The following is a 17,399-nucleotide window of genomic DNA, read 5'->3' as shown; positions in this document are numbered from 1 at the left end:
TGATGGTTTTGGCCACAGCAGTTACAGACACTTGCAAAGTTCTTGCGATTTGTCTTAAAACATCGACTCAGTGACCCATATTGAAAAAATGAAATTAAGTGACGGCAGTATAGATTCTTGAGCTATAGAGGCAGAAGTTCTGGCAGCTGCAGACCTCCTAAATAGGCCCATACACGTATACACAGACTAACGATTGTTTTAAATATGAAGGCACAAAATAAACTATTAAAAATAAGAACGATCCAATTAATCTTTTATACAACAATAACCATTTCTCAGTTATTGTATTTAAAGACACTGAAACCAGAGGAACGTCTGAAAACTGTGCCATCACTAAGAAAGACAATCAAAATACATCTAAAACAGTAAAAATAAAACAGTTTAAAGTAAACAATAAAATGTAAAATAGAGAAGTAAACAGGACTAGGACAGATAATTTAAAACAGAGAGATAGGAGACCCAGAAATGGAAATGGTACCAAATACACTAAAGATAAGACAGAAGACACAGTGTTTAATTTATCAAGGAAAACTTTAGCCACATCCCAAAAAGCAGTATTGAGTAAAGTTTATACCGACTAAAAAATACATTGATAAAGATAAACTGGCCACTCAATTAAAGGAGTGGGAGAGACGCATGATATTTAGCAGAATATTTTTTCCAATGAAAATATCTCCGATTCAGAGGGTAATTATGAGCATGGGATTAAGGTTAATAGTACAAGGACGTGGACTTTTCTGGATGGAAGAGACAAGTGGTTAGACATGTATATTGAAGTAGTTAAACAAGAAATTATAGTAGGACTAAAGAAAAAATGTAAACTTAATTTAACCAATATTGAAGAACAAGCTATGACTGAGTTGTTAAATGATGATGATATAAGTATAAGACCAGCAGATAAAGGATCAGGAATAGTGATAATGAACACAGGTGACTATATGAAATGTGTAGAATGTGAATTAAAGAATACGTATGCATATGAAGAAGTTAAAAGCAATAGGATCAATAAATCGGTAAAAGAGGTTAAGGACATTGCAGAGAGACTATACAGTAAAGGCATTATATCAAAAGAATTAAAAAAATACATGCAGCCACATAATGCAAGAACAGGCCTAGCAAGAGGAAATCCTAAAATGCACAAAGAAAATCACCCTATGCGAATGATAGCACCATGTAACAATTGTTTTTTTTTTTTTTGTTCCTGGGTAGTAAGTGTTATTTCCTAATTGCTTATGCCTCAAAAGTATAGAAAATGGCTATTATTCCCCACAAACATTGCTTTTGTGACCAGGACAGTGATATTTCAAAATATCACTATTTCCAATGGGAAAACGGGCAAATGTGTGTCTTTTTTCGTTCACAAAGTCAGAAAAAAACAACGTATGAATCCAAATTAACATGTATTTATACTAAAGTAATACAAAAATGACTACAAAAGATTTAGAAGTGAGTAGTTTTTCGAGATTTACGATTATACTGTAAATACAGTATAATCCGTAAATACAGTATAATCGTAAATCTCGAAAAACTACTCACTTCTAAATCTTTTGTAGTCAGAAAGAGAACCTTTAGAATACATTCGGTTTGTAGATGATATTTTTGGGGTTTGGACACATGGAGAAGAATCTCTTTTCCAGTTTCATAAAATGGCAAATGAAATACACAGTAATATTAAGGTGGACCTTCGATGGACAAGAAAAGAAATATAATTTTTAGATACATTAGTAAAACTTGAAGAAGATTCAATTGAGACTGACCTCTTCTATAAACCTACTGACATGCACCAGTATTTACACATGTCCTCTGCACTTCCAATACACACTAAAAGAGCAATCCCAAAGGGGCTAGGAATAAGAATATGAAGAATATGCTCTAAAGAAAGTGACTATGTAAACAAAGACATGTTTTAAAAACAAATCTTAAAAAAAGAGGATACAAAGAAAGAATTATAGAGACAGAGTTAAGTGGATAAACTAAAAAGAGATGAACTACTAGATTATAAAAACAGAGATAAAAAGGTCAAGAGAGTCCCATTAGTAATGACTTACTCTAAACTTTTGCCCAGTATTTCTAAGATAGTTTGGAAACACTTGCGGATTCTACATAATTCAGAAAAAATGTAAAAAGTATTTCTTAAAGCCCCAGTTGTAGCATTCAAAAGAGAAGCTAATTTAGGTGATATTCTAGTTCACAGTAAACATTAAAGAATAATTGACAAAATAGGTTCTACAAATACTTGCACTAGTACATGTAAAGTTTGTAAATACATGGACAAAAGTAGAAATATAATTAAACATAAGAACACCACATATCCACTAAAAACTAATGTCTACTGTAATGTTGTTTATGGAATAGCCTGTGAAAAATGTGATGAAATAAAATATGTTGGACAGACTGGAACAACTTTATATAAAAGAATTCAGAACCACTTTTCATTAATTAGAAATAAAAAAAATGAATGAACCAATAGTACAGCACTTCACCTGTCAAGGACATGACATAAATGATGTAAAGTTTGTAGTATTAGAACAGCTAAAATTAGACTGTGACATATAGAAGAAAGTAAATGGATAAATAGACTGAACACAATTATGCCAGCAGGACTCAACAGAAAAGAATGAACTAATTAATTCCAATAAATATATAAAAGTTAAAAATAATTAAATAAACAAAAATATTTCAAAAGTTGTGCATGCTGCTGCGCTGGGGAGACCATATCAAGGCTGATCCTCAGAGCCAGCATTGCATGATAATAGAAATATAAGTTTACATAAAATAATGTTAATTAGAATGAATATAGATTTAAAGATAAGTAAAAGTGATGTCACATATAGAACACCATTACATCATGTAAGAATAAATCATGGATTTGAATATAAACAGTAACAAGTAGTTGTCATGCCGTCAAACACCTATAAATACCTCCAATGTTTTGATTCAAACACAGGCTCCTTTGAGAAAGATATGTACAACATATCGAAAGTTGGGCAGCTGGCTCATATGAATAATGTGTGCGTGTGGCAACTTAGTGTTAGAAGAAATGCTTGCAATTCTGCCAGTGGAAAATCAAACAAGAGGTGAAGACCTACTTAAAACTGTTAGCGAGAAGCAGATCCAGTTAGGGAAGCTGGTTTCTGTGTGACTGACGGTGTACCCAGCATGATGGTGAAACACAAAGGATTTGTTGCTCTTTTGTCAGAAAAACAGAAACATCCCATTTTAAGCTTTCACTGTATTACGTACCAGGAAGCTTTTATTGTCTTGAACATTACAGGTCATTTGAATCAACTTAATGTTAAACTTCAAGGCCAAGGAAACACCGTCCTGTCTCCACAGCAGGCAGTTTTTGCATTTGAAACCAGATTGAATCTGTTCATCAGAGATATCGAGACTGGCAGACTGACTCACTTTGAGTTGTTACGAATGTTTCAAGATTCACGCATGGTAAGCCCCTTTCACACAGGCACCCCGAGTTCTGGCCACCCGAGTCATAATCCTGTGTAGTGTGAAACCACATACCTGGGTCGTACCCAGTTTAACCCGGGTCTCGGCGACCCACCTCAGGATGTGAATCTACTTGCTTTGACCCGGGGTGAACGAGGCAAAATGCATGACGGTGGCCGGAATAACAAACAGCCAAGTCTGCGTGAAGGTTTCACTTCTGCAAGGAATGCTTTTGCTAATTCTGTTTAGCCATATTTTTGTTGTTTTGAAACACGCCATGAGCCAGATTACAGCAGGAATGATGAATGATGCGCTAATCAATCCAGAGAAGCTTGGATGGAAGCGTCTGTAAGTAACAAGGTGCTTCCAGGGCATTGATATGCGCATTATGTACTTGCGTCTGTCACCCAAGTCAACCCTGATTTATCAAAAGCAGTGTGAAATTGCGTAGCTGACACCAGGTCCTGACTTGGATAGGTTCCAACCTGGGTAGAGCATGCCGGTGTGAAAGGGACTGCAGAGAATCCCAGCAACAATCTGGATCTGCAGCAACTTGTTGCGTTTACATCTGATCGCTAATGTCATTCAAGTCTCTTTTTGTGGAATCAGCGCTTTGTTCAAGTTTATGATTCGTCTCCATGAAACTTATGAGGAAACACTGGACTTGAGGGTGATTCCAGGCATCTCAATTGGAGATTTAGAACTGGAAAATAATCTCATTGGAATGATCTTCCACTTACATACAACACAATGCAGAATGTCCGTTTTGCTCTTTTAACAATGTTTGGCTCCACCTGTATGTGTGAACAGACATTCTCCCACTTGAATCGCATCAAAAACAATTTAAAGGTTAACATAAGAAATCCTGAATGCTTGCATGAAGCTAAACTTGATCAGCTATGAACCAGACTTCAAAAAAAATAGCAAAACAATGCAACAGCAGGTGTCACATTAAAGAAACTCACTGTAAGAAATAATCACTTTATTTATTTATTCATTTATTTATTTGTTTTTTGCACTTTAAAGTACATAATTTGCGTGTTTATGATTGGCTCTTTGCAGACCACTCTAAATTTCCTTTGTTTGGCTCACTCGCACAAAAAGGTTGCCCACCGCTGTTCTAAACGTTTAGTGCTGAAAGAGTTCAAGTAAAAAAAAAAAATTGACATTTGACCCTTTTCTCAAACTAAACATGTTTGATATCTGTCTATGAAACAAAAAAAATAATGGCACAATCAATTTTCACATAAAAAATGAAAAGGGAAAAAATATATAGAAGTGAAATTCCTGATAAGTGTGTGGGGGGGAGAAGAGGAACTAAATAATATATTACTTTTTGGATAATTCCCAGTGAAGACTATGCTTGCTGAGCCTAGAGATTTGTTGTGGCTTATTTGTGTTATTTGTTTTTTACATGCTGACAACCTGTAATTTATTTTATATGTACTATCACACTTAAAGCTTAAGATGCTTTTGTTTTAGCCAACTTTGCTTCTTCTGTGACAATATTTTTGTGTTCTTTTTTTTCGTAGGGGTTGGGGGGGAGGTGTCCACTTGACATTTTTACTCGGTCTTTTACCTGTTCTAGGAGAAAATGTCAGGTCACTGTGACGTCCTGACTAGGCTCTCTGTTCTTTCAGAATGTTCAGTGTATTCATTTCAGTGGCGGAAGATTAAAGTTAATATTCCCTTTGGATATTCAGTGCTGTCTCTGCTTGTTAGTTTGCTTTGCCTTACCTCAGCGTTTTATTATAGTTTAGGTAGTTAAATTGAAATGAACTTTTACCGTGCTGCTGGCTTGATTGATCGGTTTCATAGAAAAGCTTATCAATGTGCCAGAGGCAGGTACATGTTTTTTACATCTTATTTTTCATTTGGCTATTTGTGCTGAACCTCATTTGTTCTTGTAACAAAAATGTGGTTTTTCAAGTATGAGTAACATGTAAGGCTGTCTAATTACATCTTATGAACTAGAACCTTCTATGTGTAATCCCAAAGTATTTCATGCCCAATAATTAATAGTATGTACAAATAAAGCAGTTATTGACATCATGATCATATTAAACGCCAGCACTGCATCTAGTGAGCTACCTAATCTCTGTATCTTTTCCAATCGATACAATAGCACACCCCTTCCCCCCTTTCCACAAGTAAATACCAATATCCTGTTAAATTACTTGTTTTAAAAGACCACCTGTAGTTTGTTGTCTTTTAGAGATCAGAATGTAACTGTTTTGTCCCCTTTTCTTGCCAGCTAACAGCAATGACAGCAGCAAGAAGTTTAAAGGAGACAGATCACCCTGCGATCCCTCCCGCGTTCTTCACATCCGCAAGATTCCCATTGAAGTCACAGAAGCAGAGGTCATCTCGTTAGGACTCCCCTTTGGCAAAGTCACCAACCTGTTGATGCTCAAAGGGAAAAATCAAGTAGGTTGCTTTTTGTCTTAACTTCTCTGCCACTTTTTTCAGTAGACCGAGATTATTTAGTATGTTGGGCTAGTAGAAAACATGCTCTGATAGAGGAAGTAACTCCATGATAACCCAAATCTCATGTAAAAGGGTAAAAGCAAGAAAATGCTAAGCGGTGGTTTGAAACTGTAGGTTGACATTGGACACATTTATTTCCCCAGTTGGATTTATGCAACCTCAAAAACAGTTGCTTTAAGGTTTTATCCATCTAATTCTGCTACAGGACTGGAGTGTGGCTTTATGTCCAGGGCAGGGCAGAGACTTGTATTGCTGTTTCTTGTGCAGGACCTTCTATGTGGAGAAATTAAGGATTTTAATTTCCTTTATCATAAATCCAACACTTTTCACACAGACTAAAATTGGGAAAAAAATGGAAAACAACTGAAGCAACACCAATTGCCACTGAACAAGTAAAATAAAAACCAAGGTTTTTGTTCAGTGGCTGGTTTATTTACACAGATGTTCATTTTGCTAATTGCGTTTCTCAGTTATTTATTACCTTGATGCTAAGCGACCCTTGATTTGTCAAGGTTTCCTGTTTCCTCTTTCTTGCTGCCTTAAATGTCAGGTCATAGGTTGTTGACTTTGGCAGTTTAGCATTTCTGTCTAATTAAATGAACACATTTTTCAAGTGGGCCATGCTTTGTAGATCACAGCAGAGCAGATCAGAGAGTAGTCGTTGCTATATCTCTGCATTCGTTTTGTTCTCTCTTAGTTGATTACTAGTTGATTACGGCCTGAAGATCTGGCCTACAGGTTTGTGAGAAAAAAAAATAAAAAATAATAATAATAATAGTAGTAATAATATGATGAATACGTGTGTGTGCGGGGGTTGCACGAACTCCAGCCTGTCACGGCATCGGGTGCATGCCTTTCTCAGGAAGAAGAGTGCGGCATTTCACTCCTGGGTGCAGTTTGTACAAGTCAAAAGAGAGGACTTCACTGCAGAATCAGCGCACTCTCGACCAGTGATTATCTGGAGGGCGACTTACTTGAATATAGCATGGGATTTAGAAGCAAGCAACGAGTCAGGTTGAAGTCAGATGCGGTACCTTCAGTGCACAGCAAATGTTTTTTTTTTGTTTTGTTTTTTATAAATAGATCATTGAGGTTTGATAGGAAACAACCATGAACACAGATACAGGTGTATATATATATATATATATATATATATATATATATATATATATATATATGTGTGTGTGTGTCTATATCAGATATATATATATGTGTGTGTCATATATATATATATATGTGTGGTGGGTATATATATATGTATATATATATACACACATATATATATAATATATACATGTATGTATGTGTGTGTGTATAAAATATATATTATATATATATATATATATATATAATATATATATATATATATATAAGTTCAAATATAAGGCAAGGTTGGTTTTTTTTTTTGTAATGAAAATAAGATTTGAAAAATACAACTTGCTTTCAAGTGTATATTGTGTACAGTATACAGTAATGAAGATGGATACAACTAGCTGCAGTGATCATGTGGAAAAGAGTGGATTGAAAAGGGGTCAAGTGTGAAAGTGATTATGAAGAAGTTATGGTGCAATTTTTAAGAACATGATTATCAGAAAAGCTGATTCATCCAGCAGTTCTCGTGCTCCTGAAAAATTTGTGTCACCTAAAACACAGACAGAGACAAAACAACTGCTATTGAATGCCCACTCGGAGGAAATTGTTTTGTGCGCTGTGAGTTGTCTGTTTCTTAATTTCCTTGCTTACCTAACGAGTAAGTTAGTTACAGTATTTGTTACGTTACTATTTTCCACAGAAACTTATGGTCATAACATCGGCACTCACTTTTAAAATTATGTAGAGATTTCAGTTTTTGTGTGTGTCTCATCAGGATGCAAAACATGTAAGTAGTTATGTCATTACCATATTGGAATATAAACCTGTATTTCTGAATTACAAACAACTATCCAAACTTTTCTGCGTCAGAACATCTGTACCACTGATGTAATGGTGAGTAAAGAAACATTTATCTTTCCATATTCATTGCTGAAGTTGTCTTATCTGCTTATATAATGCCGTCTTATCAATCCTTAGGTCTACTGTACATTATTGTAATGTTTGTAATTTTTCTTTGAAAAGATTTCATAGTGTCCCTGTCAGTGGTCTGCTGTTCTGTGACCAGTCTGTGGCCATGTATTTTGTCTGATCACAGACAAAATATGACAAAAATGGGTATTATAGGCCATAACAGACAATCAATAAACTGATTATAGAGTATAGATACTGAAGCGTATATTATTAGTAGTCAAACACATACCACTTTTGGAAATTGCACTCACCATGCAGTGTTGCCAATCCGCCACAGGTTTTGCTGGGCCCACAACTGTTTATTTTCGATCCCCATTTAGTCTGTTGATCAATGGTCTCCCACTGCCTTGTCAGCAGTTCAGAAATGTAGGGTTATGGCCCCTGTTCCCTAAAATTAATTGGGTCTTCGACTTCATCTTCTATGTTTTCAGCGGCAGTCGCCATGTGTGTTTTACCTTTTCATACGTAACTTTTGGTTTAATTCCAGCCAGCATGATTTTTGAGTGGGTGTGGCCATATAAAATCCATCATGTCTTTTGTTGTTTATTAATATTTTTTAACCGTGTAAAAAATTTAATTTCTATTGATGAAATCTATACAGAAATGTATTGGTGTGTTTGACCTGCAAGATACACTTTAAGTTTTAAGTCTAGGGTTTAATTGATCCACCATGGATACATATATTTAAAGTAAAAATACAGTTCTTATTTAAGTGGGATCAAAGGTTCTTAAACAGCTGTGAACCTATATTTAGTTAAAACATGTGAAACATTTTAATATTAGAATGGTTCAATATTAAGCTTTGGGTTCCCCTATATTTTCGATGGTGCCTGCTTAACAGACTACTTGCAGATATAAACAAAAAATATATTCATAAGTTACATGCTATTTAAAAAAAAAAAAAAGTTAGTAGACATGAGCAATACTTCAGAAATACCTTTACCATGTATTACAGTACCTAGACAAAATATAATCGCAAGCATTTAAACAACAACGTAACCCTAAGCTATGCCCCACGGATTAAAGAACTTGTAAATTTACCTTCCTTTAATGACTTGGAGGGATGTGCAAGGGAGTAGTCTTATGAAGAATAACAATCCCGCAGCGGTTGTTGTTCCCTGGTCCTGCCTTTTTGACTTTTGAAGAAATAACACAGTTTTGTGAAGGAGGAAACTAATAATCCTGCAACAATCCTTGCTCCGTGGTCTGGCTTGGACTGGGTTGCAAGGAGAAGCCAAGCGTTTACACCTTGTTCCAGGTGTTTTCACAAAGAAGCAGCCAAATCTCACTCATGCCTTTGTAGTGCTGCAATAGTGTTTTCCTCCTGGTTTCAATAAAATGTTTTTGCCGGTCGAAGAGCAGAGTTCCTGGTTTTAATAAAGTTCACCAGCAGAGTTTATAGTAGAGCAAGATAACTGCATCAATTACTGTGACAACAAAAACAAGACAAATCAGCAGAAGATGAGAGAAGCTTAGCCAATCAAGCCATTTTGTTGTTGTTGTTTGTTTTCCAAAAGCACAGGCTGTGACCTGCCCATAGATTGAAAAAAAACAAACTTATTGACACAGACCTATATGTCCCCATCAGATGATTTTTATTGCTTAATTAATGTGTAAGTCTGTTAGGCATATCGGAGATGCAACATTTCATACAAGGTAAATTTCTCGACGTCTTTCTTTCTTACCAGCTAGGGTGTGAAATAGTGTCTCCCTCTTTTGGAGTGTATTAAAAGTGTCTTGTTTGAGGCTTTGTTATTCAGACTGGTACGCTATCCCTTTTATTTGCTTCAAAGTGTAAACGCAGACCTGTAACAAACACTTCTGTCTCCTTGTAAAGGAAAATGTTTCTTTTAGAGGCTTTGTTAAAGAATTAACTGCAAATGTGTTATAAATAGTTTTTTCATCACAACGGTTTCATCTGCACCATGTTTGCAAAGATGTGCACACATGCAGTTGGTTAACCAGAAGTGGCAAATATAAAGTTGAACCTGCAATCTTAACTGGATTTCTGCTAAAATCACAGAGCAATGTTAATAAAAGAGGAGTCAGAAAGCAACTTGAGAACTGGATCACTTTTATGATGTGGTACCTCAGCACCACCACTGTAGAGATCTAAAATCCCTCAACCTATGTTTAACTCGTCCTACATAAACTCGTTCATAAATTGGAATGCATAAGAAAGTGTTTGACAGAGAAGGGTGACAAAAACAAAATAATTGCAACAGACTAAATGCATCCAAAGTAATAATAAAAGGTAGGCGACCAAAATGTGTTTTTGGATAAATGTCAGTACCACTTTGTTTACCTAACTGTGTCTTTAGCCTGTTTAGTGTGCTGCATAGTGGTGTAGCATAAACACCATCATATAGCATAAACACCCTTTGATAGTCTGTGTTTGACTTACTTTTTATATATAATGAAATGGAGAAAAAGTATTGTGTCTTCTGCTTATCTTTTTGAAGTGAAATGCCAGACAGTGCCGTAAATAAACCCTGATAAGGCCAACGATATGCAAAGAGCTCTGCTTTATTCTGCTCGCTGAAGTACCCTTTCATATTTAAATGTGGGGATTTATTTATTTATGTATTTATTTTTATATATATCTATATATGAACTAAGAAAATGAAACACAAAATTGTGATACTTTGACACATAAATTCAGCATGAAATAAGTATGTGTTTATGAAAAGGACAATAGTAGTAGTAATAAAAGTATTTTTTTTAACAAAATAGTTAATTTCTGTATAAGTGAGCCAGGCATATTTTTGTGTAGTGATTATCACCTAAAACTGCTCTTGAATAAGCCTACAACTGAAGAGTTTTTCTTTTGTTTTTATGGAATAAAAGGCAGTAAAAATGGATATTCACATGATGATTTTTTAAAACAATAGTCAAAAACTGAACTGGGCTGAAATAAGCCACAACTGTAACAGCTTTAGATAGTCTTTATGCTTGTGTTCAAACTGTACACTACAAAATAAGAGCAAGCTCCTAATGTCCCCTTCATAGCTGTAACAAATTATACATGTAGGTCCCTATTTAAAAGATGAAGTACAGTAAAGCACTTCAGATGGCTGTTTTCAGGGATGGAATATGACTCCTGATTGCATAGCAGTTTCTTATGAAGTACAGTAAAGCACTTCTGATGGCTATTTTCAGGGATGGAATATGACTCCTGATTGCATAGCAGTTTCAGACATTCAGGGTTTTAATACCAGCTTAGCCACAGTGTACTGTATCGGTAACAAGCTAGTGAGTGTCTTATTAAATTCATAGTTAAAGATGGTGGTGATAGATGTACAAGTATGTACAACTTGCATGTCTTCTCTTGGAAAGTGTAAGAAAATGCTTCTCTCCCCAGGCTTTTGTGGAAATGGCTTCCGAAGAAGCAGCTATCACAATGGTAAACTACTACAGCACTGCCACGCCACACCTTCGCAACCAGCCTGTCTTCATTCAGTATTCCAACCACAGAGAACTCAAGACAGACAACCTGCCCAACCAGGCTGTAAGTTTTTTTTTTTTTTCAGCTAACATAATAAACCACCAATGTTTTAACTGGGTGAATAAAATTAGCTATACTGATTGATTAACCCATTATTCCTCATATTATGATTAGTATTATGAGTCTCATTATGATTGCTATACTGTAGTTGTTGATGCTGTTAGTGTAATTCTTAGTTGTCATTTTTCTTTCTTTTATTCTGTAATTGCCTTGCTTACTACGAGATAAACGAATCAAATTTCCCACAGGCAGCTTTTGGGGGATGAATAAAACTCCAGTGAATGTCGCACCCCCTTCTGCTTGACAGCAACTAATAACATTCACACAACTTAATGCACCTTTGCCAGACAACTCGACACATAAGCAAAAACGCAAAGTTGCAAAGTAAACATAAATCTTATTTATCCGTAACTGTAAACACTCAATCATGAACTCAGATTTAATAGACTAACAAAATATAAAAAAGTAACCAGTCTTGTATTCGGACATCCTGAAAATGTTGTGTTACCAAGGAGGGAAAGAAGACTCTTATTTCATAGCAGTTTTATCTTTGAACTTTTTGTCAGTACAGTATATATCACAGTAAAGCATGGAATGGATCAAACTGGTACAGGACACTTGTTTCCAATCCTTGTTTTACTTAGACATACTTCTACATCTGTGCTCTGAAACTCTCCTTTCGAAGTATAGAAGATGTCTTTGATTTAGGGATGAAACGATTTTTCTATAGTATGATATCGTGATTACGAATATTCGTGATAATCATATCGTTAACATTTTTAATTATTTGATAATCGTAGAAAAAGATAGTCACATACTCACTAAACGTGGCTGGAAGCAGAACAGATGCTTTTCTCTCCAAATAAAGGTAAAATCATCGGTGTGTACTAGGGCTGCTACGATTAAATGAAAAATCAATTTTTTGATCGATTCCATTCCTCATTATATACATGGATATAAATACTGCATAATCGATTCAATAATTACATTTTTGTAACACACATAGTTAACAACATTATTTAAGTTTGTCAATGAAACTGCGCTGAACGCCCTACCTTGCTATTTACAGTATTCCTGCCACAGACAAGCAGTGAGCGTGCTCTTCTTCTCCTGCTCGTGTTAACTAGCATCTGATTTACTGGTCCCATCCTACCAGAGAATCTGTTTTGAAAATTCTTTGTAAGTACGCCACTCTGTGTATTCACTGTGCAAAAAACAACAACAGCAAAAAACACCACTAAAGGAGCTCTGCATGAGTGCAGGATGCGCCCTATAGCCTGGACGTCACCGGTTCGAGTCTGGGCTATTCCACAGCCGACCGTAGACAGGAGTTCCCAGGAGGCGGCGCTCAATTGGCTGAGGGTCGCCGGGGGGAGGGTCTAAGTCAGTCAGGGTGTTCTCGGCTCACCGCGCACCAGCGACCCCTGTAGTCTGGCCGGGCGCCAGTGGGCTTGCCTGTTAGCTGCCCGGGAGCTGCGAGGTCCACCTACGCTGTAGCTCCTGGGTGGCTGCATGGTGAATCCGCAGTGTGTAAAGAAACAGGCGGCTGACGGCACATGCTTCGGAGGACAGCGTGTGTTCGTCTTCGCCGCTCCCGAGTCAGTGCAGGGGTGGCAGCGGGCAAGCAATATATAGTTTGCGCTGCTTTGGAGTTTCAAAATTAACTGTTATATAATGAATATTTAACAATACTCAGTAACGTTCAAAATAAATGAATAAATAAATGATCATAAAGTGATGTTAAACTCAATTTTGGAGTAAGGATCAGAGGGTATTCAATTTGTGGCAAGTAAATCCTATTATTATTATTATTATTATTATTATTATTATTATTATCCTGGCTTAACATAATTTCTGCATTGTGTTTCACAGATAGTGAAGGTTAGGTGGTACAGTATTAATAAGATGAAATGCTGTCTCTGAATTAAAAAAAACAAGTTTTTCTTAAACTCGTGTCTACTTTATATAGCTTACATTCCAAAGTACTGTGATCTGTTTGGAATACATACTTTAGTAACACTCCTGTAGTATGTTGAACTTGCTAGGCTGGTTGCGAACTTGTTATTTTTTTCTTTTTATTCAGTTAAAAAAAGTAATTGAAAAACAACGGCTACTATCGCGATAATCGGTGTGTCGTGAAAGAGTGGGTGGGCTCTCAACTGTTCGTATCGTAGAAATTTACTGTCGTTTCATCCCTGCTTTGATTCCAGCGAGCCCAGGTTGCTCTGCAAGCAGTGAATGCTATGCATTCAGGAAGCATGACTCTGGCAGGCTCTGCGTCTGCCAGTGAGGGTCCCCTAATGTCCGGGCAGAGCCCTGTCCTGCGTATCATTGTTGAGAACCTCTTCTACCCTGTCTCTCTCGAAGTTCTGCACCAGGTAAGCGTGTCTCCTTTTTCCATTAAAATAACATTGCACCCCTAGAGATACACATACAGTATCACAGTGGAGAGCCATTGAGGGCTGCATCGAGATATACCTACTAATGTGCCAGCCTGCCCTTTTGTTGGCATATACAATGACTCTACCAGTCTTTTTATGGTACCTGATTTTCGTCTTCTACTTCTCAGTTCAGAGGTAGTACAGTATGCAAGCCTTATTATGTAACCGTCAGATAGAATTAGGATAACTTATTAACATCTGATTTTAAGAACTAACAGACCACATTTGTCCCAAGAAAGACAAAAGGACAATGCTGTGGCCCAGATTATTTTTTCAGAAACTAGACCATTTCTAAATTCACTACTTTTATCTTTTCTGTAATTTGCCCTATTGAAACAATATGGTTTACCTCTATGTAGGGACTAACCAGCTGTAAAACCAATAATGTAAATTCAATTAAAGACACTGCACAAGTCTCTAATAGTTTCTTGGTCAATTCTCATGTTCCGTCCAACAGATCTTCTCTAAGTTTGGGACAGTTCTCAAGATCATAACCTTCACAAAGAATAACCAGTTCCAGGCCTTGCTACAGTATGCCGATCCTGTGAATGCACATCACGCCAGACTGGTCAGTACAGCTTGATTTATCTTCTTCCTTTTAAAGCACATGCACTATTTAGGGACACAGTCTTTAGCTTTATTCTGCTGCTTGTGTTAGAGTAAGTAGTGGGATTTCCGAAAATTTAGTGTTGCACTTCTAACTTTATAGTCTGTTTCAGAGCTCTTTTCAAAATGTACGCTTTAGTGCACTGGAGTTTGAGATCTGTCCTCTAAATTACTGCAGGAAGAGAGAAAACGTCATGGATCATTATTGCTGTGTTACCTGTTTTGACATTGTGGGCAATAATCCTTACGCTATCAGTGCACTAGAGCGGCCATTTTGAAAAGAGCTTTGAAACAGACTTTAGAGTTCTAAGTGTGCAAATTTGCCAGGATGTTAACAATTTAAAAGAAAAATGACAAGTATGTTATTTAAACAGTTGTAGCATCACGTGGGGATGTGTAACGGTATATTTTTTGGAAGCAGCAGGTTCATCTTGTTTTTGTATAAATTGTGGTATGGATAGTAATTCATGTAAAGAGTCCCAGACAGAGTAGTACTTTACATGAAATCAGCACACACATACAGCACCGTGCTTTCTCTACATCATGTCAAAGGGATATGTGAGCAAAATAGGGGCCGTCCGCACTCTCTTTCAGAACAGGGCTCCTTAACGTTGTCTGTACAAATCCTCGTTCTAAACAGGCAGGGCTTTATCAGAGGCATTAGTCCACACACACACACACACACACACACAAAGCCCCTAGCACACAGAACAAATTAGAGGTGCCTTTGATAAATCTATCAGGACAGTGACTGGGAACCTAATGATCATTATTTAGATAAAAAAAATAAGTAATTGTTCCTTTCAGCTATGGGCGTTATCCTTTGTGTTCCTGGCAAGTTGTGTCAGCTCCCTGTATAATTAAATTTCCTGGGAGAAAAAGAAGTTCCTTCTACTGGATTTAAATAAGGAAGGAATGATGGTCGTGTGCATCATATGTGACTAGTGGGAGCAGGATTCTCTTCCCAAAAGGTTGTAACAAAGACAGGTTGCCAATGCTTCGCTGTGTAAGTGAATAGGCTGCAACACTTGCTGTAGTGCAAGCCTATTGTAGGGTTCAAAAAAATAACTATTTTATTATAAATAAACACAAAAATGAAGGGGCACAAGGGCCGAAACAAAGCGAAAAATGTTATTTTTGGAATATTAAATGAGAGATAATGTTGATCTATTTCTTTTTGAAGTTTAAGATTTTTGAGAATTGTAGGGCAGCGTCAAATCAAATCCAACGACACTGTGTGAAAAATTGTTTATTATATTGCGAGTTTCAATAGGTGCAAGGGGCTGTAACTTGCTGTGTCCTTTATTTGTATCAGAGGTTCCATTGTCTGTGCTATCTGTTTGGCTTTGAGTTGAACTAGACATCCTTCTAGATGGGGTCCATTTGTTCCTAAACAAAACCAGGTAATGGATACTCCTCTTGTGTGGATGTGATGAACATGGAATGGTTTACTCATTTCAACAAGAGCCTGCAGCTGCTTTAACTCTTTCCTCCCACCAGGGGTCGCTGTGGAACCAAACCGCACAAATGGGCATGGAGTCTAGTCAAGCTGATCATTGCACCAGGACACAGAACTATTTTATGAACACTGGAAAGTTGTGTTTAAAATAAAATTAATTTAAAATAAATAGAATAGGCGAGTCTATTTCACATTTGACTTTATTCATTTTAAACTTGATGTTTGCAGTACTTTTTTGTTGGCTTTTATTTGTAGCAATCAGTTGTAATGGTAGTTATCCCATTTAGGATCTCTAAGATTGAGCTGAATAAGAGAGAAGAGCTGCACCCACATCATGGTCTCGGACCTTCCACCTGCATCACTGTTTTCAATAAATAACCATTTACGTTGTGTTATTGTTTTCAAGCCTCCCTATTAAACTTTTTTTTTTCTGTTATAAAATGTAATTTTACTTACGGCTACATTCTTTTTTGTGACATAAAATCAGTATGGCAGATTATTTTGTCCAGAAAAAAAGAAATTATAAATGAGATTATAAAAACTGTAAACTGTAGGAACAGTGAGAAAGGCAGGCTTCGTTTTGCTTCAAGGTTAAAATAGAATCATGATCTATTCCTCATTCTCTAGGCTTTGGACGGGCAGAATATCTACAACGCATGCTGTACTCTGCGGGTCGAATTCTCCAAGCTGACTTGCCTTAATGTAAAATACAACAACGACAAAAGCAGAGACTTTACTCGGCTTGATCTTCCATCCGGCGACGGCCAGCCCATCATGGACCCCGCCATGGCAGCTGCTTTTGGTAAGGAAACATCCCTGCTTTAGTGTTTCTGTTTAGCTGAATTTCTCAGCTAAACCAATGTTTTTTGGGCAAGTTCATTTAATTAGTGTTCAATATCTGCATCATTCAGGAATTACATCTGGATTCCAGCACAAATTACAAAGAGCACCTGGTGCAACCATCCCAACCACCTGTATTTAAAGTAAATGCTGGTCTGCAAATGCAGAGGACCTAAACTTTTAGTACCTTACTGGTCAAGTTCCCTTCCTGTTCATTTACTATTGAATATTCAGAATGCAAAAGGAATGACTTCTGTTGAGCTCCTCTGTTATGTTGAAGAGGACTGGGCTCCAGGCCTTGTGCAATACCATCCTTAATGATTATAAAAGCTGTCACAAAAGCCTATCTGGCAGTGTGGCAGGCTGGCGAGTGGATAGAGGCCCAGAGACAGTCTGAAGTTCAAAAAAATAACTATTTTATTATAAATAAACACAAAAATGAAAGGGCACAAGGGCCAAAACAAAGTGATTTTTTTAAACACAAAAAGAAAGACAAAAAGCAAAACTTACAAAAATAACAATTTCCATGCTGGGCAATGCCTTCACTGGATTC

General features: G+C 36.7%; 1 protein-coding gene across 6 annotated transcripts in view; it reads left to right on the top strand.

Moving 5' to 3' along the window:
* Nucleotides 1–17,399, top strand: part of LOC121303350 (polypyrimidine tract-binding protein 3-like) — a 93,432-nt gene that overhangs the window by 63,240 nt on the left and 12,793 nt on the right. For all 6 annotated transcript variants that reach the window (XM_041233987.1, XM_041233979.1, XM_041234021.1 and 3 more), the window contains 5 exons: nucleotides 5,699–5,871; nucleotides 11,357–11,503; nucleotides 13,711–13,878; nucleotides 14,399–14,509; nucleotides 16,634–16,808. In XM_041233987.1, coding sequence (XP_041089921.1) covers nucleotides 5,699–5,871; nucleotides 11,357–11,503; nucleotides 13,711–13,878; nucleotides 14,399–14,509; nucleotides 16,634–16,808 — 774 coding nt within the window. The remainder of the gene's footprint in view (nucleotides 1–5,698; nucleotides 5,872–11,356; nucleotides 11,504–13,710; nucleotides 13,879–14,398; nucleotides 14,510–16,633; nucleotides 16,809–17,399) is intronic.

This window comes from Polyodon spathula, chromosome 2 (genome assembly GCF_017654505.1).
Source record: "Polyodon spathula isolate WHYD16114869_AA chromosome 2, ASM1765450v1, whole genome shotgun sequence".
In the NCBI taxonomy this organism is placed as follows: domain Eukaryota; kingdom Metazoa; phylum Chordata; class Actinopteri; order Acipenseriformes; family Polyodontidae; genus Polyodon; species Polyodon spathula.
The sequence above is the reverse complement of the archived record's forward strand: the minus strand, read 5'-3'. Positions and strand labels throughout refer to the sequence as shown.